General features: G+C 43.4%; 2 protein-coding genes across 2 annotated transcripts; both read left to right on the top strand.

Moving 5' to 3' along the window:
- The first annotated feature begins 513 nt into the window (after positions 1–513).
- On the top strand, positions 514–12,627 carry aif1l (allograft inflammatory factor 1 like). The gene is made up of 6 exons (XM_088435426.1): positions 514–697; positions 826–887; positions 2,794–2,860; positions 6,077–6,118; positions 7,414–7,579; positions 10,285–12,627. The coding sequence occupies exons 1-6, from the start codon at positions 673–675 to the stop codon at positions 10,373–10,375; spliced, it is 453 nt and encodes a 150-aa protein (XP_088291552.1). The 5' UTR covers positions 514–672; the 3' UTR covers positions 10,376–12,627.
- Positions 12,628–13,700: 1,073 nt separating this feature from the next.
- prkaa1 (protein kinase, AMP-activated, alpha 1 catalytic subunit) lies at positions 13,701–22,788 on the top strand. The gene is made up of 9 exons (XM_088435047.1): positions 13,701–13,931; positions 15,305–15,446; positions 16,472–16,565; positions 16,764–16,908; positions 17,530–17,617; positions 17,686–17,910; positions 18,392–18,911; positions 19,208–19,334; positions 20,184–22,788. The coding sequence occupies exons 1-9, from the start codon at positions 13,835–13,837 to the stop codon at positions 20,465–20,467; spliced, it is 1,722 nt and encodes a 573-aa protein (XP_088291173.1). The 5' UTR covers positions 13,701–13,834; the 3' UTR covers positions 20,468–22,788.
- The last annotated feature ends 228 nt before the right edge of the window (positions 22,789–23,016 follow it).

Here is a 23,016-nt window from a genome sequence, read left to right as displayed (position 1 = left end):
GCACACTCTACATACCCAAAAAAAGTATTTTAAAAATAAGTAGAAAGATTAAAACAATATTATCAAGTCATTATTATGTGAATTATTACGTTGTCATATTGTCATTATCAAAATAAAAGCAACATAATTTCAACGTGTGACAGGTTATTTCATGATTTTTTTTCATGAATTTAGGACAGGCGTTTAAGTTTAAACATTTTTATTCCATCTTTTAACCCAGTGAAATGAAGCGCGTAAAATTGAGCATTTTCACCACACGGTGGCGAGCTAGAGCCCCTATAGAGCGGAAACCAACTTGTCTGTTTCAAAATAAAAGTTCAAAACTGCCCTCGTGCGCAATCTTGTTGCATTATCCAGGTTTGAGGAAATGTTACTCTGTATCGTACAATTAAAAATAATACTTCTTTTATTTGTGGCTTTTTTTACTGCAAAAAAATGGAGCAATCAGTATTTACGCATTTTATTATGAATAAAGGTTACCGGAAACGCACTATCTAAGTACGTCTTGCGAGACAGCGGTTACCGGTGGCCACAGACCGAGTGGGTGGGAAGCACACGCAGCCTTTGACCGAGCGAGGTTGGAGCATCACCCGCACGCTTGCGGTGGCCTTCTCGGCTCTCAAACTTTATCCCGTAAACTGGATTAAAACACGCACACAAAAAACAGCTGGAATGCCTGCGAGTAAAAACGTACAAGGTAAGGTCGAAAAAAAACCTTTATTCGCCTTTTTCTTCCTCGGTGGCTAGCTTCTATTCTAGTAATTCCAATGGATTGTTTTAGCTAGGTCACGTCCATTTTGACGTCTTTTTTTTTCTCATTTTTAGGGGGGAAAGCCTTCGGGCTGTTAAAGGAGCAACAAAGGCAAAAACTGGAGGAGGTGAACCGGGTAAATAAGTGTCGAATGTTGCCTTTTGTTTCTTCGTTTGACGGCGAACGTGACGACTTTGGAAGTAGGCGCGTGCACTTGACAGTGTGACGAAGCTTGCCGACGTCACCACAAAATGTCTGACCTCATTCCGGCTTCCTTCTTGTTATCCATCGTGCCGTTTTTTCTTGCTCGCCTTCCACCTGTCTTCTCGGGGGGGGGGAACAGGTGTGCGCGTGCGCTTTGGTGTATCAACGGGGTTCTTTGTCTGCTACGAGAATTTCCCACGGATTATGTTTTTCTTTTTTTATGCATGTAGTATTTTGCTATTTTCCCCGATTATATTCCCCTGTTATCAGCTTCCTCTTTGTGAGGTCACGCAAACGCAGTTCGCGAGGCCCGTGGGACATTCCTGTGCATCACTGCGTCCTTTCTTGTGTCGTGTGCACGTTGGAGGAGGGGAGGGGGTTCCCCAAGATGAGGCGTGTGAGCCGAATAGCTGGATTGTTTTCAGCGGGGAGACATTGCACTCGTCTAGCTAGTAATTTTTTTTATTTTGTCACTAAGAGCAGGGTTATAAAACGAATTCGAGTTCCCTTTGAAGTTCACGCTTCCCTTTTCGCACGTTTTTTTTTTCTTCAAAAGACATACTTTACAGAAGCCACACTCTGTACCAACGTAGAGTTAATGCACGGGCTTGTTAAGGTGCAAATAAAGGCACTTTTGCTGAAAATAAACTCGTACATTGACGGAATCATGGCGTTGCATAAAAGCGAATTTGACAATCTGCGTGTGGCTGTGAGTGACAGAGCTGTGCAGAGGCGTACATGTGGGGAAGGGGGGTGCTTAGCATGGGCCTTTTATGTTAAGAAAAAGAACAAACATGGCGTTGTGGGGAATAGGTGGAATGGGAGTTAATGCACATCATGCTGCGTTGCAATGCGTGGTGTGTGTTTTGTGTCCAAAAAGAGACACATGCTTGTTCGGACTTTGTACTACGGTTAGGAGGTCACTGGGCACGTCAAAGAAAGTTAGACAAGGTTTTATTCGACTTGGAGCCAAAGACAAAGATTGCGTAACACTAAAAAGCATTACAAATGTTTTGTTTTGGTTACGGAGCAAATCTGTTTTCAAAAATTGAAATAATGTTCATCTGTAACAAAGTAATGTCCAAACTTTTTCCTCTAAGGGCCACGTAGACAAAATTAGAAAGGTGTAAGGGCCACATTTTTTCCTTACAAATTAAAGCATGTAAAAATGAATCAATCGCATTTCACATTGTCAATAAAATCAAAACCAATATCAAAACAATTTTATTATATGCCGCGAGCCATTCAAATATGAATTGTGGGCCGCAAATGGCCCCCCAGACCATAATTTGGACACCTGCTTTAAGGATTTGTGAGGTCCTTGAGGTCTAATCTAAATAAGAGTGTCATCATTAGTTGTTCTCATATTTGTAATTATTAAGGCAAATTCGGCACACGCAGTGGTGTTCTTTACAAATTGAGAGCAAATGAATTGGAAAATGAAGCTACTCGTGGACATTGATTGTAATTTACAGCCAGTGAGTCCTTGGCGCGACTTTGTCCCGAAATGCTCATTACGTTACCGTCGGAATGCGGGGAGACGAGGACGCATCCTCCGGAAGACGAGTGGTCCTCGTCGCGCCTCGTTAGAAACGCAGCAGACTGCTGGAGGTCAGACGAGAATGTGACGCCACTTGGCGGATTGCTTCATTATCATTTCATTAGCGTGGATCCCTCCTGGCATTTTTTTTTTTTTTTTCCTTGTCCTACTTTCTTAAACTCGCTCAGTCGGGACAAATCAACAAGCGGCCCAGTTGTATGACTCACCATTTTTTTTTCTTCCCTGTTTGACTGCAAGAATTGACTCAAGCCATTTTTTTTTTTCGTCCACTCATCAGGAATTCCTGGAGGACCAGAAGTACAAGGACGAAGAAGACCTCGCCGAGAAGCTGGAGGGTTTTAAAAGTAAGTAGATGGACGTCTTTGTTTGTTAGAGCGTCTTCTCGGGGATCCAGCATTGAACCCTCTTGTCGTTAAGGAGACTTTCATTTGTGTCCACTGTGGTGGACGTTTATGTTTTGTATCATTGGACTCATTTAAACTGCCTGACTAAGTCCTAGCGCGCTCTGTAGAGGACATCCTGGCCCTTCCGATGAGTGATTACGCGTTTGAGTGGGATCCAATTAACTGATGTTCTGCTCAGACAAATTGGACACAACAGTGGACACAAAGGACGCTGGATTTCTGGAGCAGATGATCATTTTTGCACTCCAGCTCCTGATGTCATTCACTTGGCCACACCCCTTTAAAGGCACACTAACAACACACAAATAATTTCATGTCTTGGAAAGACCAATTTTTATTTGTGTCCACTGTAGTGGACATTTCTTTTTGGGCTCTATGGTTTGACTCAGTACATCTACTATACTTTAGTATCGTGGTGTTCTCAGCAGAGGACATCTTGGCCTTTCCATTGATCTTTTGTGTTTGGGTGGGGTGCAGTTTTACAGAGACAAAATGGACACAACAGTGGACACAAAGGAGTACGCTGGATTTCTGGAGCAGATGATCATTTTTGCACTCCAGCTCCTGATGTCACTCACTTGGCCACACCCCTTTAAAGGCACACTTCCAACACACAAATACTTTAATGTCTTGCAAGGACCCACTCTTCATTTGTGTCCACTATAGTGGACATTTCTTTTCTACTAAGTCCTGGTGTTCTCAGCCGAGGACATCTTGGCCTTTTTGTGTTTGGGTGGGATGGAGCTAAGGGTCTTATAGAGACAGAATGGACACAAATGTTGGACACAAACAAATAAGCTTCGTTTTTTGAAGATATGCAAATTTTGGCTTTTTGTGTGCCGGGCTAGTCCCAATTCCTTGCGAAAGCTTGACTGCACGGTAAATAGTTGTTTTGATGGACTCCCCAATGTTCCTTTTTTTTTTTTTTTTTTTTTTCACCATAGGGAAACAGCGAGCGCTTCGATAGTGGCTAAAGCAAACATTTTTATGACATTCACGGCCGATTTTACAAGCTCGGAGGCGATTGAGCGCCAATGTTGGAATGCGGTTGAATTACTGCTTTACTGGCAACTGTTTCAGCCTCCATCGTTTTATAAACCTCTTCACACACACACACACACACACACACACACACTTTCCCCATGTGGGAAAAGGCTGCGTTGAGGTTTGCAAGGCCCACGATGGAATGCAGCAGATTTTTTATTTATTTATTTTTTAAATAATCAGCGCCTGCTGTTACTGCAGAACTTTGCTCCCGCCCGGCGGCGGGAAACAAAAAGCGCTCCTGCCACCACCTCATCGCGACATCAAAACGCACAAAAACATTTCGAGTTGTTTCGGTTTGCCGGGCGACCACTCGCGTCGTCCGACGTCAAGCTGCTCGGAGAAACGGCTACAAAACTCTCCCGAAAGACCAAAAACGGCGTTTTTCTTCTTTGTGCGCTCATTGTGCGCCGCGCATTGGAAAACAAATATTTTGTTTAATTAATGACATTCAATCCCAAAGATTTTTGACGGTTTTTTTGAGAGTTCGAAGTGGTACTTGTTTATACGTAGCATATTTTTCACTTTATAAGCCACAACTTTTTTTTTCCTCATGATTGGAGCACTGAAAATATGTGACCCAATGGCTGCGTTCAAAAATGTGGTTTTAAAAAGATCAAAATGAATCAGATTTTGGAAAAAAAACTCATATATGTCATTGTATATACAGTATATGCATGATTATATATTTGAATTATGCGCAATATGTTCCCATGGAGCATATGATCATTTTTGCACTCCAGATTTTGATGTCTCTCCAACGATCGTCCCTCATCGAGTTGAAACAATCCAAAATACAAGATCAATCATAATTTCGTTTTCCATCACTGTTAAAATAATAATCTAGGTTAAGATGGTGCAAGGTAAGCTGAGCTGCATGGCGCTTGGTGATTCTGTTTGGCCAAGATTATGTTCCACATCCACACAGCATAGTGGATAAATCGCAATACCATGACGCAATATATTTCCTTAATGTTCTGTGTCCCTAAATTCCCGATGCCCCTGAAGGCACCGCTTGAGTGTCTCAAGGGAGGAGGAAAAAAAAGACCCCTGTGGAAGACTAAAGAGGCCGCCCTTGGGTCAGCTTGTTTTCTGGACTTTCCTTAATGTTGTGTGTCCTTAAATTCCCGATGCCCCTGAAGGCACCGCTTGAGTGTCTCAAGGGAGGAGGAAAAAAAAAAAAAGACACCTGTGGAAGACTAAAGAGGCCGCACTTGGGTCAGCTTGTTTTCTAGACTTGACTTAATGTTGTGTGTCCCTAAATTCCCGATGCCCCTGAAAGCACCTCTTGAGTGTCTGTAGGGAGGAGGAAAAAAAAAAAGACCCCTGTGGAAGACTTAAGAGGCCGCGCTGGGGTCAGCTTGTTTTCTGGACTTTACCTAATGTTGTGTATCCCTAAATTCCCGATGACCCTGAAGGCACCACTTGAGTGTCTCAATGGAGGAGGAAAAAAAGACCCCTGTGGAAGACTAAAGAGGCGGCGCTGGGGTCAGCTTGTTTTCCGTGGCTGCAGATGATCAACAGGCTGTTTGCCACTCAGCTGTGTAATATGTGTGTGTGTAGTTTGTGTGTTGGTGAACGTGTGTACCCGTGAATGTGTGTATCCGAAAAGTCCCACTCCCCCAAGTCTGGGAACAGGCTGATCATTGTCTCGTCCCGCTCCCCGCGGGTTCACACGGTTAACACACTTCCGTCTCTCTCGCTCAGCCTCCCAACACACACACACACACGCACACACACACACACAGCTGCCTTTGTGCGACAGAAAGTGTAATCTAACTGACTAGAGAGAAGCGGGCGATATTTTCGAGGAGAAGAAGCGGGCGTCACAAAGCAGCAGATGTAAAAACACTCCTGTAGCTGTCACTTGAATGCGGTGCATAAATCTGACGAGAGCTTCTGTGTGTTTCCGAGGTGTGTGTAAAAAGACGCGTGTGAGTGTGATAATAATTCATGGGAAAAGAAGATAGAGGCTTTTTAATGTCAGCCTGGGGTCAGCTGCGCCTGAGCCGGGATCAGATGTTTGTTCTTTCTTTCAGCGGGACACTGTTATTCTTTCGTTTTTTTTTTTTTTTTTTTGTCTTCTTATCTTCTCTTGTGCTTATTTTACAGATAAATATGCTGAATTTGACCTGAATGACCAAGGCGAGATCGGTGAGTAACCAGAATGTGAAAGTAAGCAGATGCTGACTCATGCGCAAAGTCAACCACAGGAAGCCCATGACCAAGTTGTTTGTGTTGGAAAAGTGAAATGCTCAAATCTGATGATTATCTGATGATCGTTTTTTACGTTGTTTTGAGAAAGCATACATTAATTACTCCATTAATATGCCTTTCGTGGCCCCGCCAATCGAAAGACATTCTGTTTCGACATTTTTTTGTGGAATACGTGTTAGTTTTTTTCCTATCTCTTGTGGCGCCCGTTTTGATCATTTTTTTCGACTGAGAATGACATCACAATCGCCCAGAACGCAGATAACCAATGACAGCTCGACTTGTATATGTCACATGACCAACGGGTGAGCCCGGGGCGTTACCCGAGTCTTGAGCGCAGGTGATGTCATTTTTAATCGACACTAAGTGGATAAATGTGTTTTGAAATTTTAGACAAAATTATAACTGATTAAGCTGACTTTTCCTATAAAGGAAAATGAATGAAGCAGCCATTTTGCCAATTGCTGTTGACTGGAAACGACGAGAGTTGCCCACAACTCAGATAACGGCAAATCACAGCTCATTATCACATGACCAAACTTGGAAAACGTTTCCAAGTGTGATGGCAAGCGGCAAAATGGCCTCCGCGATATGGATAAAAACCAGGGGGCTTTTACTGCTAAATTCATATTCCAAAAATGCCATTACCGTATTTTCCGCACTATAAGCGCACCTAAAAGCCTTATTTTTTATTTTTTTGAAAATCTGATGGTGCGCCTTATAATCAGGTGCGCCTTATATATGGATCAATATTGAGATTGGGATTCGTGGATGGTGAATGATGTGATAAAGTCAGCTTTACCTTACAGTTGAACAAGGTTGGTCATATTGACATTGAGTTATTATGCTATTGAGAGTTATTATGCGAGTTGTTATTGTTATTGCTTTGAGTATTACTTTATTGTGATTGAAAAGGTTTTCAGATATGTCATTAATTGAGGGTGCGCCTTATAATCCGGTGCACCTTATATATGAAAAACGTTTTTAAATATGTCATTAATTGAGAGTGCGCCTTATAATCCAGTGCGCCTTATAGTGCGGAAAATACGGTACTTCCCCTTTAATAAAAGGTCTCTTTAACAATAAGTCACTTCCCGAAAGGATTTGATCGTTCCGATCGATGAATTGTTGCTTTTCTGGTCAGCTAACGCCCGTAATGTCATTTGAATGCATTCCAATGAGGAAATTGCGATTTGCGATCGCGCTCCAATCGCTTGATTTTCGTCCGTCGTCAGACCTGATGGGCCTCAAGCAGATGATGGAGAAGCTGGGCGTTCCCAAGACCCACTTGGAGCTGAAGAAGATGATCATGGAGGTGACGGGCGGCGGCAGCAGCAACACCATCGACTACAGGGACTTTGTCAAGATGATGCTGGGCAAACGCTCGGCCGTGCTCAAACTGTGAGTCTCCTAACCGTCCGCCCGTTGCGTCGTCCCGGCCGCCGTTCGTCTCCGTGGCAACAAAAGCCGCCCGCCGTTATTCTTAGCTGCGGGATCATGTGATTAGCGAAGTGATTATTGGTGAGTCGCCGACGAACGTTGGGGAGAGGTCCCGCGACCTAAAACCCGCCCTTGTTCCGTGACTGCAAAAAATGGGGAAAAATAGGGGGAACGGCGTGCTGACGTTTGCCGCTATTTTGAACGGCGTTATCGCAGCTGATCCCTTTTAAAGCAAGCGACCTCGAGGGTGAGATGCACGGCAGCTCCGCGGGACTAAGCCGGCTGCACTCTTTAGTTGGCAAATCTCCTTATCCCTAAATGCAGCCAGCGCATAAAAATGTGCAACTTTTCCTCCATTGCCCTGCAACCTTTTTCTTTTTTTTCCTTACAAAACGACATCATCAAATCCCATACTGCTGTCATCTAGGAATAAAGCAAACATATTTTATTAGCAATGCCAGAAGCTACGTCATGTAGCGGCACCGTTTTTTTTTTTTTTTTCTGGCTCGTCCGCTGGAAAATTTCATCACTTTACGCAATAGGGCTCGAGCAATCAAATCGGACAAAAATAATCAACCAAATGGCCGATATTTACAGATTCCAATTAACCTTCTACCTTAATGTATTTGGTTACAATACTGATCCATACCATAACTTTATACCCTTAAATTATATATTATGAAATGTGTTGATGACCCTATTCTGCAAACCTGTCATTGAAAATGAAGCAAAATGTTCATTTTTTTTTCAAGCAATGATTAGCTATGCAAGAAAGTTGCGCAAAAATTTGACGGAGATGTAACTACTCAAAATCACAACCTAAACTCAGTTTGAAAAAATACAAAACATTAAAATTAAAAAAAAAAATTGCTTCATTTTCCAGTTGGTTTGCTTTTAATTTGAAAAGAAAATTCACGTGTGTGTGTATAAGATATTACATTAGATTTGCTGATACCCACAGAAACACCGTTAACATGTAAAATAGTCCCTGAAGTGCCTTCATATACCCCAAGGATATTCTAGAGACCACAACCACGTGGCGCGCTTTTCGGTTCATCTCGCGGGCGCCGCCGACAGTTGGTCTGGACCCAGAGGGCGTCCCGCAGAACACCCAAACGAAACAGATTGGCAGATATCGCCGGGAGGGAGGGCCGACCTCATTTTATGAATTCCTTGAACGTTACCGCAAAGCTCTCACACTTCAAATGTTCCCCGAACGCGAGCTACTTGTTTAAACGAGGGTGTACCACCTGCCCGTTGCGCCCATACAGCTTAGCGGTTCTCGTTGAGGAATGCGGCCGCCGATGCCGTCTTGATAACATTCCGCGCAAGTGAAAAAATTCTCGGCGGTGAAAAATGCGGCTCCCGAGGTTTTCGGTCAAGTCTGGATAGGGGGTGGGGTATTGTTGGAGGCATTTGGCTGAAGACTGAGTACTTAACAGAGAATAATGGTCCGTTTGGCTTGAGATTTGTATTCAGGTCCACTCGTGGTGATAAACGGAGAAGATTGAAAATGTATTCTGCGAGTGTGCAGAAAATGTCAGCGGTGGCTGTTGGCCGCGTGAAGAAGAAAATGAGCGTCAGCATCTTTTTCAACATCTGGACGGCTTTTCTCTGGGGCTTACTGGAGCCTCTGTCAGTTCCAAAAAAGGAAATTGAAGACATTTCCTTCTTAATAGCCCCCTTTAAATCTTTCTTTATTTTTTTTTTTTTGCAGCCGTGTGTGTGTCTTGAGGCTCACAAGATTTGATAATGTGGGCCAAGGACATGGTCCAACGGTCATGACAGTTTAACTGAGCATTTTCTTAACACAAAGATATGTCCTGGCCCGAAACAGATAATGGCCATAGTACCAAGAATAACCTGTGGGGGGCAGCATTGTGCCACCTGCTATGCGGTGCTTTGCCCTGCAATATTGTACATTTGACATTTTTTTCATTTTTACATGGTACTCATTTTCCTGAGATCATTATTTATAAAATATGTTCCTTTTCAGCATGAACAAAAAGTCTTTTCCCCGGTAGGTTTTGTAAATGCTTTTAAAGGGTTAATAATTAAAGAATAATTAGTTCTATCCATGCACATATGTAGCATACATTTAGTAACGCCCGCAAAAAATTGAAAAATAGGATGGTCTGTCTTTGTAGTCTGTGATGTAACGATGACACTTTTTTAAGACATAGCCATTAACTGGTATTTACCGCCACCTACTGTCTTGAGGAGGAATACAAGTCAACAAAGGGTTTGCGGACAGTGTGACCGCCGCGCAACGGAATGTTGCAAAAATTGCAGGAAAATCAATGTAATCAATCCGATTAAAATGCATCTCAAAAATTGTAATGATAATGGTTCTGTATGGTCCAAATTTTGGACAGTCATTATTTAAGTCCACAAAATCTCGCACGTCCAGCTGCAATCAGGTAGAAATGTCTGAATCGTTGCATTTTGACAGTTTTAATGATCTGCTGGAAATTTCAGATCCCTGATGTTTTTTTTTCATTGATACTTTTATGATATCATATAAAGACATCATAGAAAATCAAAGGAATTTCCATAATTCGGAACGTAATGTTGCCGCAAGAGTTAAACTGCACTTTTAACACTCGCTGTAAGGCAAAGGTGTCAGAAGCAAGTCTGATGTTTTTCCTTCTACTTCGCGTCCACAGAATCTTGATCTTCGAAGACAAAGCCAACGGGTCGACGTCCTGCAAGCCGGACGGCCCGCCTCCCAAGCGAGACATCTCCAGCTTGCCTTAAACCTGCCCCCCCCCCTCCCCCCCTCCCCTTTCCTCCCTCCCGCCTCCACTGGCTGCTTTCCAATTTTCTCACCCCGGTGGACCACTCGCGGACGGGCGAGGGTACTTTTGTGACGTACGGTGAAAGGTGTCTGTTTTGCGTAAGGTGGCGCTCGTCGCTAAACCACGTTTGACTGTGAATATTATTCTTTAGGTAAATTGTAGCAACCGTAGTGTACGCGTAATCTTAAGTTTTGTTTTTTTAAATAGTTGTCTTGTATTAAGGGAAGATGCTTTTATATTTAGACGAGCACAAGCAGCTTTCTTCATCCCGTTCCCGCAGGGATCCCCCGTTTGAGAGATTACGCGCCCCGATTCCTGCGGAGCTGGAACACTGATCTGGAATCAGTAACTAGTTTGTCGAGTCCACCTTTTGGACTTTGACTGGCGCTCGCGTCACGGTTTGAGGTCAGGCGCACGCAACAATAACAACAGTACAATCATGTTCTTTCCAAGTGCCTCGGCGGAAACAACGGGCCAAGCAGTAAATACGACCTCCACAAATCCGGGAAATCTGTCTTTGATGTCTAATTTTTATGTTGTAAAACATTCCTGTCAGTGTTCTTGTTGGTGATGGACAAATGAAGCTTCATGAAGCACTCGCGATGTTTTTGGATTCCTCGTAAAGATGCAGTGGAAATTTAATATGTTTCTGCTGCACTGGTGTTTATCTTTCAACCAAGAGCACCATCTAGAGGAGTCAAAACATATCACAGGTACTTTATGAAGCTTCATGAAGCACTCGTGATGTTTTTGGATTCCTCGGAAAGATGCAGTGGAAATTTAATATGTTTCCGCTGCACTAGTGTTTATCTTTCAAGCAAGAGCACCATCTAGAGGAGTCAAAACATATCTCAGGTACTTTATGAAGCCTCATGAAGCACTTGTAATGTTTTTGGATTCCTCAGAAAGATGCAGTGGAAATTTAATATGTTTCCCCTGCACTAGTGTTTATCTTTCAAGCAAGAGCACCATCTAGAGGAGTCAAAACATATCTCAGGTACTTTATGAAGCCTCATGAAGCACTTGTGATGTTTTTGGATTCCTCAGAAAGATGCAGTGGAAATTTAATATGTTTCCCCTGCACTAGTGTTTTATCTTTCAAGCAAGAGCACCATCTAGAGGAGTCAAAACATATTAATGGTACTTTATGAAGCTTCATGAAGCACTTGTGATGTTTTTGGATTCCTCGGAAAAATGCAGTGGAAATTTAATGTTTCCGCTGCACTAGTGTTTATCTTTCAAGCAAGAGCACCATCTAGAGGAGTCAAAACATATCACAGGTATTTTATGAAGCTTCATGAAGCACTTGTGATGTTTTTAGATTCCTCGCAGTTGAAATGTAATACATTTCTGTTGCACTAGAGTTTATCTTTCAAGCAAGAAAGAGCACCATCTAGAGGAGTCAAAACATATCTCAGGTACTTTATGAAGCTTCGTTTTTCCGTTATTCTTGATCCCTTTTACGCATTTCCTCCTTTTTAACACTTTAAATGTCTTTGTAAATGTTGTTTACTCGGCGTTTAGATTCGTTTTGACATGACAAGTCTTTCAGTGGTACGTCAAAGGTTTTGGTTACTTTTTTGGGACTCTTCCAGATCTTCCTGGCTAGCTCATTGGCCACTTCAGAACATGCTCAGCTTTTTATCAGCTCATCCTGTTAACATTTTTTCTCAAACTGCATGAGCAACGGATACAACATTTTTATATGAACATTCTAACAGCACTTAACCATAACCAACAATGTTTTTAAAAAAAAAAGACCAAAAAAAGTCACAAGCATACGGCAGCTAACCAATCAGCGGCTAGCACAAAAAGCTAACATAGCAATCTACATCGCTAGTCAAATATTTAGTTGGAATTATTTTGCTTGAAATTTCAGAACATCCTTCTCTAAATGAGGTCCTGCAGGGTATGCTGATTCTAATTAATAGGTGATTTTAAAGGATTATTTTTACAATTTTACAAGTGTGTGGACCTTGGATGTACCACTCAATGTGTGTGTGTGTGTGCGCGTGCTGTGATTTGTGCCTCTCCACTCGCACTGTTTAACTGTGAACATGTCATAATTTTAAGGCCCTTCATGCGTTTTTGTTTGACGTGAAACTGTTGTTTGATTTTCAGCGTGCAAGCTTTTTTTTTTTTTTAGCATTTATTCAAAAGATGCACTTATTTTTTTCCAGACACCAAAGGAATTAAAACATTCTGCAGACACTGTGTTTACTGTGAGATGTTTAATGTGCTGCTTTTAACGGAAATTGAGGAGCAGAGAACACTTAGGCAAAACAATTTGATTTAGTTTTCATTTTCCAGCTCACTTAAGCTGTCAAAACATGCTAGTCTATTTAGACTCAATTCAATTACTTTGATTCATATTTGAGTGCCGCCTGACATCGTTGTTCGGCCGTCTGCTGCCACCTACTGGCCACTAAGGAAAGAAAATCTCAAAATGTTGAGACATTTTGTTTAGGCGTTAATTCTAGTGAGTTTTCTCGTCAAAGCTACCAATTTTTAATAGATGATAATTTCGTGATATTTATTGTAATCATTTTCTTGCATCATTTTACAAGGTGTGATGTTTTTTTCCTGCGTGTTGCTAAAAACATTAAAGCAGATAAAATGAAGTTGTAATGGCGAAGGGGGCGCTTTTAAGTAACCAAAGTCTGCATTTGTACTTTCTAAAATATTAACATAGTTTTGAGACCAACGCCTTTTCTGGTTTAATCTGATGTACAATGAACTTGTTTTGTTTAGGTTAGTGGGAAGTGGACGTTGGGAGTCAACAGAAGATAAGCTCCACGAGGGCGTGTCCTAAACTTCATAGTTTACAACTTTTTCAACAGACTTGAACGCGATGATGTTGAATAACTCTAAAATGACTAAAAAACAACAACACGACTTTCTTTGCAGTTGGAAATTAATCAACGGGGCGTTTATTCGAGGGTTTTGACATTTCCGAGGGTAGCCCGAAGGCGGCACCCTACGTCATTAACATTCGACGACGTCGAGCAACCATCATAAAATAACTGAAAAAAACACGACTTTATTTGAGGTTGAAAATTAATCAACGCGGCATTTATTCGAGGGTTTCGACATTTCCGAGGGTAGCCTGAAGGCGGCACCTACGTCATTAACATTCGACGACGTCGGGCAACCATCGTAAAATGACTGAAAAAAACCACTTTATTTGAGGTTGAAAATTAATCAACGCGGCATTTATTCGAGGGTTTTGACATTTCCGAGGGTAGCCCGAAGGCGGCACCCTACGTCATTAACATTCGACGACGTCAAGCAACCGTCGTCTGCTTCGGCCCCTCCCACTACGTGCGGCGCGGAGGCTCTCTTGAAGCACGGCGTCGCAGCTTCTCAGTCCATCTGTGCCCGCCGCTTGCTGCTTGGCTAGCGAGGCCGCTGCGGGAAGATGGCGACGGAGAAAACCAAACACGAAGGCAGAGTCAAAATCGGACACTACATTCTCGGCGACACGCTCGGAGTTGGCACGTTCGGGAAAGTGAAAGGTAAGAAGCTGGGAATCACCCCCCCACGTCCCCCCTCCCTTTGACTTCAACTGAAAGATGGTGGCCGGCGAAGTTAGCATAGCGGCTAACTCGCCAAGCTAACTTGTCAACCACAAAAAAGGCGTCGCACTTGTCTCTTCTCCCTGCCCGTTACCTCAACTTATTCGCGGCGACGAAACGATTCTCGCCCCCGCCGGTTTCGCCGGGGGGAGGGGGCACTTTGATTTGTTGCTTAGCCGGGGAGAGCCACAAGTCGCTAGTCAAGATAGCCACCTGGAAGTCAGCTAGTGATAAATTTCAAAAAGATGGAAAAATCATGCCGATTTTCAGTCGAAGCCGGCGGGCATGAGGTTCGGCGTCAACTCAATAGACTGTCAGGTCGGGGATGCAAATTATTTGGAAGGCGCCGGTGTTGCTGGGACAGGGGGGCACTGTGAAGTTTGGTAACGTGGGGGACACAAGTGACGTGACCGGAGTTTAATGAAGCCCTCTTCTATTGTTATTTTGATGTCTTTCTTTCTTTTATAGCCGTTTCTATCAAAATATTACGTGGGGTAAATGAGCTTTTGCAAGTTTCAGCAAGTATCTTTTTGTTGACTCTTACAACTTGATTCATCATTTCAAAGTAAGAGCAAATCCATTTGAACATGAAGCAAATTATTGCTACATTGTGTTTCATAGTGACGACTTTGCCGAACATTTTATGCTTTTTTTTCTTTTTTTTATCAGGATTTTTGCAAGTTTGCGCGGTACTAGGGTGCGAAAACATTGCAAAAGGTTGGCAACAATTGACTTAGTGCAGCAGTTTTTAAATGGGGCTCCCATTGCACGTGAGAGTTTAACAGCGATTTTTGCAGGTATTCGCAAATCTTAAATGGTTTTTATTGCCCTGAAAGGCATAATTCATTTATATTTTCAAATTGAGGGCAAGTTAATTGGAACATGAAACAAATTATTGCTGCATTGTTTTAGGACTCTTTTGCAAAATCTTGCATGCCTTTACAAGAGAGTTTAACGGTGTTTTTACAGGTGTTAGCAAATCTACCTAAATGGTTTTTATTGCCCTGAAAGGCACAATTCATTTTTCTTTTCAAATTAGGAACAAATTAATTGGAGCATGAAGCAAATTATTGCTGATATTGAGTTAAGTGACTCCTTAGCAACACATATGTCTTTATTTTTTTCTTGATTTTTTTTTTTTTTATATATATAGATGGTTGGCGCAGATTTGGCGGTACTTAGCTTAAAGAAAAAAATGTATACATTAAACCGTTTATACTGCACAGCCGTGGGCTGTGAGACCCAATGGACATTTTTTTATGTACAACACAACGGCGGCGGCTGATTTCATTGTCTCGGTTGCGTACTCACAGTGGGCCAACACGAGCTGACCAAGCACCAAGTGGCCGTGAAGATCCTGAACCGGCAGAAGATCCGCAGTTTGGACGTGGTGGGCAAAATTCGCCGGGAGATCCAGAACCTCAAGCTTTTCAGGCACCCTCACATCATTAAACTGTAAGTACTAGCTTACGACCCGCGCGCTGGTCCGCTAATCCTGCTGCCACGTTATTGCCACCCACTGAGCTATTTCCAGACCCCGACGGTGGCTTCCAGAGACCGTTGGTTCGGGATGATACCCGTCTGAGCCTCCTTTATCCCCTGGCGGTCGGCCCTAATGGAATATTGTGAAATGTAACCTGAATTCGCGCAGCGGTCAAAGAGTTTTTGAAGGAAATTGCGATCCAAAACGTCCTTTAAAAAAAACTATCACAAAAAATAATAATTTCAGCAACACACGAACTGAGGTGTGTAAAGTGTGCTGTAATTTGTGAATTTGAACTCATTCACTGACAGGAAAGGGACACTGCACTGGCTGTAGTGCACGCTCTGGCGCACAGTTGGCAAAGATGGCATCGGCACACACACACACACACACACACACACACAAAGGGAGTTTACATTCCTGTGCACGGACGACATGGAGGTGCTATGTGAGCAATGCGGAGGCTTGTCGCAGCGTCCGAGCAAACTCGCATTTTCCCCCCGTGAATTCCACACGTTCCTTTTCAACCACCGATTCCGCTTGTCAAAAAGTTTCGAGACACTTTGTCACGCTACCAAATGACAAGCACAAAACCGCATGTCCGGGTTCTACAATTTAAATATTGTAGGACTGTTTTCACAGTTGATTTTTTTCATGCTCTTTTCAGTGTTTGGAGAATGAAGCTTCATGAAGCACTTGTTATATTTCAGGACTCCTCTAGATGGTGCTATTATATGAAAGCTAAACAGTGGTTCCAGTGGAAATGCATTACCGTAATTCCCCAAATATAAGCCGGACTCGTGTATAGGGCGGACCCTTAATGTTTGTTTCGGGTTTCCCACATGGTGAGCGGTCAGTGAACGCCTCGCCTGTGTAACTGAATTCGCTCCAAGCAGTCGCGTTTCTTTTTTATCCCGCGACGTGATCATGCCGTAATGTCATTTTGGCTTTGTGCGCGCGCGTTTGTAACCGTCCAATCGCACGGCCATCCCCGCAGGTATCAGGTTATAAGCACCCCGACAGATATCTTCATGGTGATGGAGTACGTATCGGGAGGAGAACTTTTCGACTACATCTTGAAGAACGGAAAGGTAAACGAGTCAAACTTGTTGTTGTTGTTGTTTTTTTAATGGAGCAATTTAATAAAGGGATTTACCCAAAGGGGAGTCTACTAGCTTAAGGCTAACATGCAATGGTAAATTCCATTGGCGGGCTAAGTCGATTAGCATCCACGCTGCCGTCTTGAAGTCGGCTTCACGCTTTTTACCGCCTCCTTTCTCTTCCGGCAGTTGGATGAGAAGGAGAGCCGTCGCCTGTTCCAGCAGATCATCTCGGCCGTGGATTATTGCCACCGGCACATGGTGGTGCACCGGGACCTCAAGCCGGAAAACGTCCTGCTCGACGCGCAGATGAACGCCAAGATAGCGGATTTCGGTGAGCGGGCGCCACCGTTTTAGCGCGTGGCGGTCGGCCGTCAAGGCCGCGTCTGATCGGTTGGGATCAAGGAGTGCCCTCGAGTGAACGCACTTTTCACGCGCTCCATCATCAGCCGTCGGTTTTTTAAAGGAATAAAAGTAGGTGAAACGGCCAAATACTAGATATATTCAATGCAAATATTATAAAAAATTACATTTATATTATAAAATTATATTAAATATTTATATCATAATATATATGAAATATTTAAAAAAAACAAAATGAATAGGAAGTATAATAAATTGTTGAATTTTCAACCAATTTCTCTTCAAACGATTGATTTGATGCCCAAATAAATGAAATAAACTGGTAAATACATGAATGAAACATACGCTCAAATAACTAAATAAATACAAGATCCTTTTTTACTGCCTTTGCCTTTTTATTAAATTCCGGAAATTGTGAAATATGTACGCCGAATATGTATTACATTTCACCATATCCTACTTTCATTGGCGCCATAAAAGGCAAAATCGAAATCCTCATAAAATGATTATTCCGCATAAAAAACCGAGTCAGATGAAATTTGACACTTGTTCACACGGGTTGATCCGTAAGCAAAGGCGGACCTGCGTGCAGGTTTATCCAACATGATGTCGGACGGAGAATTCCTGCGCACCAGTTGCGGCTCCCCCAACTACGCGGCTCCGGAAGTCATCTCGGGAAGGTGAGGGGGGCTGTTGTCGCCGGCGTCGTCGGGTCCCGCGCGGCCGTCTGACGGGCCGGCGCCGGCAGGTTATACGCGGGTCCCGAGGTGGACATCTGGAGCAGCGGGGTGATCCTGTACGCCCTCCTGTGCGGCACGCTGCCCTTCGACGACGACCACGTGCCCACGCTCTTCAAGAAGATCTGCGACGGCGTCTTCTTCACGCCGCCCTACCTGAACCCGGCCGTCACCGGCCTCCTCAAGCACATGCTGCAGGTGGACCCCATGAAGCGGGCCACCATCAAGGAGATCAGGTGGGGGATCGGCCTTTTGGATGCACGCCAAGCTAACTTCCGTAGTTTCCTTTATGACTTTTCTTGGCGCTTTATCTGCTTTTTTGTGGCTCCTGGGTGCTTTTTGTACTTTGCCGCCGCCCTCTGGCCACTGGTGGCGTTGCACCAAAGAGCTTTGACAACGCTAGTCAATTTAATACTGTGCGATTGTACGTGCGTACACAATTAGGGCTCTGTCTTACAATTATTTTGTTTATTATAAATACAAATAAATTATTAATATTACTTGGGTCATTCCTGCGGAAGTTGGCTCAAGTTAATGCTGAAACTTGCGGAAACATTTTTAGCTTTTTTCTTTCTTTAATATGCTTTTAATGACGCCTTTTAGTCATCGTCGACCCGACTCAAGTGTCAACTTTTTTTGAATGCGCCGTACAAAGCGGTACATCGCGATCGACCCGGCTCGCCATCGCTTGACGCGGCGCTTTCCCCCGCCCCGCAGAGAGGACGAGTGGTTCAAGCGGGACCTCCCCAAGTACCTGTTCCCCGAGGACCCGTCGTACAGCAACAACATGATCGACGACGAGGCCCTCAAGGAGGTGTGCGAAAAGTTCGAGTGCGCCGAGGAGGAGGTGCTGGCCTGCATCTACGGGCGCGACCACCAGGACCCGCTGGCCGTGGCCTACCACCTCATCATCGACAACCGCCGCATCATGAACGAGGCCAAGGACTTCTACCTGGCGTCCGGCCCGCCCGACCCCTTCCTGGACGAGCAGCACCCGGGCGTCCCCGGCGCGTCGGCGCCGCCCGCCGCCAAGCCCCACCCGGAGCGCGTGCCCTTCCTGGTGGCCGAGACGCCGCCGCGCCCGCGCCACACGCTGGACGAGCTCAACCCGCAGAAGTCCAAGCACCAGGGCGTGCGGCGGGCCAAGTGGCACCTGGGAATCCGCAGCCAGAGCCGCCCCAACGACATCATGACCGAAGTGTGCCGCGCCATGAAGCAGCTGGACTACGAGTGGAAGGTCCTCCGCTCGTTTCCCGTCTTTTTTTTGCCTTTTTTTTTTGCCGTCGTTTGCGACCCAAAATGAGGCCGGCCGACTCCGCCCGTTTGAAGTCTCGTTTAGCTTTTCATTTGTCCGCCGCAAACATCGAACTCACTTTTTTTGTACGTGAATCATTTGAGTTTCCATCAAACGATTCCAAAACAAAAAATGGCCGACTGCTTTTGAGGGGGGAACCGTAGCCGGATCACAGCATACAGTGGCGAAAAAAAAAAAAAAACACGTGTTCATTGCCTTTTTTTTGTTTGCGCACGCAGGTTGTGAATCCCTATTACTTACGCGTGAAAAGGAAAAACCCGGTGACTGGCATGCAGACCAAGATGAGCCTTCAACTGTACCAGGTGGACAGCCGAACCTACCTCCTCGACTTCCGAAGCATAGACGGTAGAGTCTTTTTTTCCTTTCCTAAATGTACGTGAACCTATCATTTCAAATCATAGCAAAGAATGCTAGTCAACAACAGTAGCTATCAGAAAATATCTGAGTCCAGAATGAACTGCTTGGATATGCGTGATGATATCACAATCGTTAATGTTGAATTTATGCAATTTCTCGCAGTTAAAAAAACAAATACTATATTAAGTTGTATGTCTTAAAAATGAGCTTTGATAGTTTTATTTCCACTGGACATGTTATGTATGAAAAGTACTAGCGGTATCGGTGAGTCCACTGGAGTCCTCTCACTGATATTGTTGTGGGAATAACAGCAAACATCCTTCAAGTTTTGAAGGTGTTTTCAGACTGATAACGCATCGGAAAATCCCTATATTTAATTTTGCCAAGTGTCATGCATAAATCATTTTTTTTGCCAGGGACTTACCTCAAAAAGTTGCTTCTATGCCGCATACATTTTATAGTCCCGATGAGGAGTTGCCGTTGTTGCCCTTATAAGGCCATGACTCGGTCAACGTAGAATGACGAGCGGCGCTTCAGTTCTCAGCAAAAGCGCCTTCATTTGTGGCTGGACGCGACCGAGTATTAACAGGCCGTTGGACTGCTTCAGATTCCACGGTAGGACCGAGAGTGGGAGTGTAAAATGGCGTTTTTTGGTTGTTTTTTTTAATAACCTGGAGGAGCGAGGGAACACTCTAATGGAAATCAGCATTGCCCTAATATATATATATATATATATATATGTATATATGTGTATATATATATATATATATATATATATATATATATATATGGGCGGGCCCTAAAAATGCAAAGAAGCAACCTTGTGTCATTTCCCAGATGACATGTCGGACCCCAAATCGGGCACGGCCACCCCCCTGCGCTCGGGATCGGTGGGCAACTACCGCACGGCCGGCAAGAGCGAGGCGGACGGCGCCGAGTCCCCCGGCGCGGCCCCGCAGCCCAAGACGCCCGCCGAGGGCTCGCTGGCGTCCTCGCTCACCTCCTCCGTGGATTCCACGGGGGGCGGCGAGGCGGCGGCGGCGGCGCCGGCTCGCCCGGGCAGCCACACCATCGAGTTCTTCGAGATGTGCGCCAACCTCATCAAACTGCTGGCGCGATAGCCGGCCGCGCACGGCTTCCTTTGCTCTTCCGGCGGCTTCTTTTTTCTTTTAGCAATAAGCATGCAGTCCGTCGGCCGGCGCTCGGGCCGCCCTTTGACCCCTGCGTATTCTGGATCCGTATGTAGACGCCGCGTGGAATGATTACACTGAATTCGCTGTACTGTCGAGCCAGCCAAAAAAAAAAAAAAGTAAGATCAACTTTTTGTGTTTTTTTTTGTTTGTTTTTCCCGCGCGGGAGAAGGAAGAAGCACTTTTGCACATCTTTCTTCTCGTTCCTGCTGCTCTCCAGGGTTGTCGTTTTGGTTTTCCTCAAAACGGCGGCGCGCTCATCAGGCTGTCAGGAAGTGCAATGACACCCCCCCCCTCCTTCTCCTTTTCAAAGTCACAATTTTTTTGTTCCATGTCCAGCTATAATTGTCCGAAATACTCAACTTGTAACCAAATATAAATATGATCATATGACGCTATGTCGGTGCTGACGAACTATGTTGAGGTGAGACTACATCTGTTAAAGGGTTAGTCATACTTATTTGTACTTATTTAGTAGGAGTGGGGAAATGAAGCTTCATGAAGCACTTTTTTTTCGTTAAACTAGTTGCCTAGATGTTTTTTTTTCAACTGGTTGCCTTGCTTTAAAATTAAAGGCTTGTACGTTCCCACTTCCTCTTTAAATTAAGAGTGCCCTCTACAGGAGTCAAAAAACACCACCAGTGCTTCACGATGCTTCATTCATCTTTCACCGCTAAATTGTGCTTTGACGCCATCTTGTGGCATCCATAGGCTATTAAAAGTACTTTTAAGGGTACAGATCACGACAAAATCCCTCTGAAATTATTGGGAACATTGTGTTGCTTTTTTTTTTTATGACATTAATTCATATCAACACTTTAAGGGGGGATTTACGCTGCAGGTCCAAATGGCTAGTTTATTTTATTTTTTAATTTTGAGTGACATGTGGCAATTAACACTCATGAACAGATTACATATAAACGATGGAAGTAAATACCCAAATAATACAAATTTGAAATGTTAAAAATGGACAAACGTAGCAGAATTAAGTGTAAATCCAATCTTAGTGATAACTTACAATACTGAGATCTATTGCTGGATTTTTTTTTTTTTTTTTTGGGGGGGGGGGGGCACTTTTCAATCATAATCGCACGGGCTTTCACATCCTGTTGAATTCCTTTGTCAACTTACGCCAACAAACGGGGGGTGTCAACTACATTTTAGCCAAGAAATCCTGTGCCTGCTTGATGATCAATAAAAAAAAATAAAAAAACTAGCTTGCAGTTTGGACTTGACAATCTTAAAAATTAAAAATGACAGTTTTAAACCCTGGAGCTACTTAATGCTGTTAGTCTTTTTTTTTTTTAACCCCTTATTGTCAACTATTAAAACAACATTTTGTTAGTTTTTTTTATTGTGTAAATCATTTGGAATTGTGTTGTAATTAATATTAATTGCCTTTTTTTTCCCGTGTGCAGTTTGTTTTAAAAAAAAAAATGCCATAACAAAGCATTTGTCACCCCTGTGCTTGTACTTAATTACATTTGACAGTCACGAGGAAAAGCATTACATATTTCTATACCGGACTAGCTTATGAATGTGTCACCTGTTATGGAAATCGTTTATCGTTTGCTGTCAGGTTGCCTTATTTAGCAGGAGCGGGGAACCTACTAGCAAAAACTAACAACACAAAAATTGCGTTGAAATCATGAGAAATATATTTTGCGTGATATTTTTCAGGATTGAAAATTTGAGGTTAAAAAGGTTCCCCTGCTTCTGCCTTCACATCATCATCAGTACTGTTTTGAATCATTGGCCAATTTTGGTTCCCGTTAAGTCATTCATAAGGGGAAAAAACGATAAAAAATGATGTATTGTTTTCAATATTTTTTGCCAAACTACTGTGGACCTCTGGAGATTTTTTTCAGCCCAATGTTAAGACGCGATACTTGGTGGTTCCATGAAGCAGTTTCAGTTGTTGCTGATGATGAAAAATACGTTGTTACATTTCATTCCGACTGAACACCTTAAGTTGATTTATTTTTTTTGTTGAGAAGAGTTTATAGAATCTAGTCAGAATCATTGAGTTTTGGGCTTACTATTTCGGGTGATTTTTTTGTTTTTGTTTGTTTGTGTGTTGAAAGACGAATGTGTGGGGAATTGTGACTGGAGTGGAATTTGTCTGAACTGCTTTGGTGTTAAGGGACCCTATTTTCCAAGAGTGACCTGTGTATATTTGAATGGACAGTGTCGGAATCGTTTGTATACACAACTGCCTAAATAAACTGCTAAATTGCACACAAATCTTTAAAGGATTGTCAATTTATTTCATTTGAACTTTGCAAGTTGCCATTTTGTTGTCACACGTGCCTAAGGAAAACGAGCAATCTAACTCGTAAATACGAATATATTTTAAAAACAATAATAAAAAACGCGATTACTAAACGCAGTGAGATTTAGTGAAAGCGCACTTAAAAGCCGATACACATTTTAAAAACATTTTAACGTTGAAACTGAGACGTAGTTTGTACTTCCGCATT

Source organism: Hippichthys cyanospilos, chromosome 15 (assembly GCF_059441005.1).
Source record: "Hippichthys cyanospilos isolate Australia breed blue-spotted pipefish chromosome 15, RoL_Hcya_1.0, whole genome shotgun sequence".
NCBI lineage: Eukaryota > Metazoa > Chordata > Actinopteri > Syngnathiformes > Syngnathidae > Hippichthys > Hippichthys cyanospilos.
This window is presented reverse-complemented; position numbering and strand designations above follow the sequence as displayed.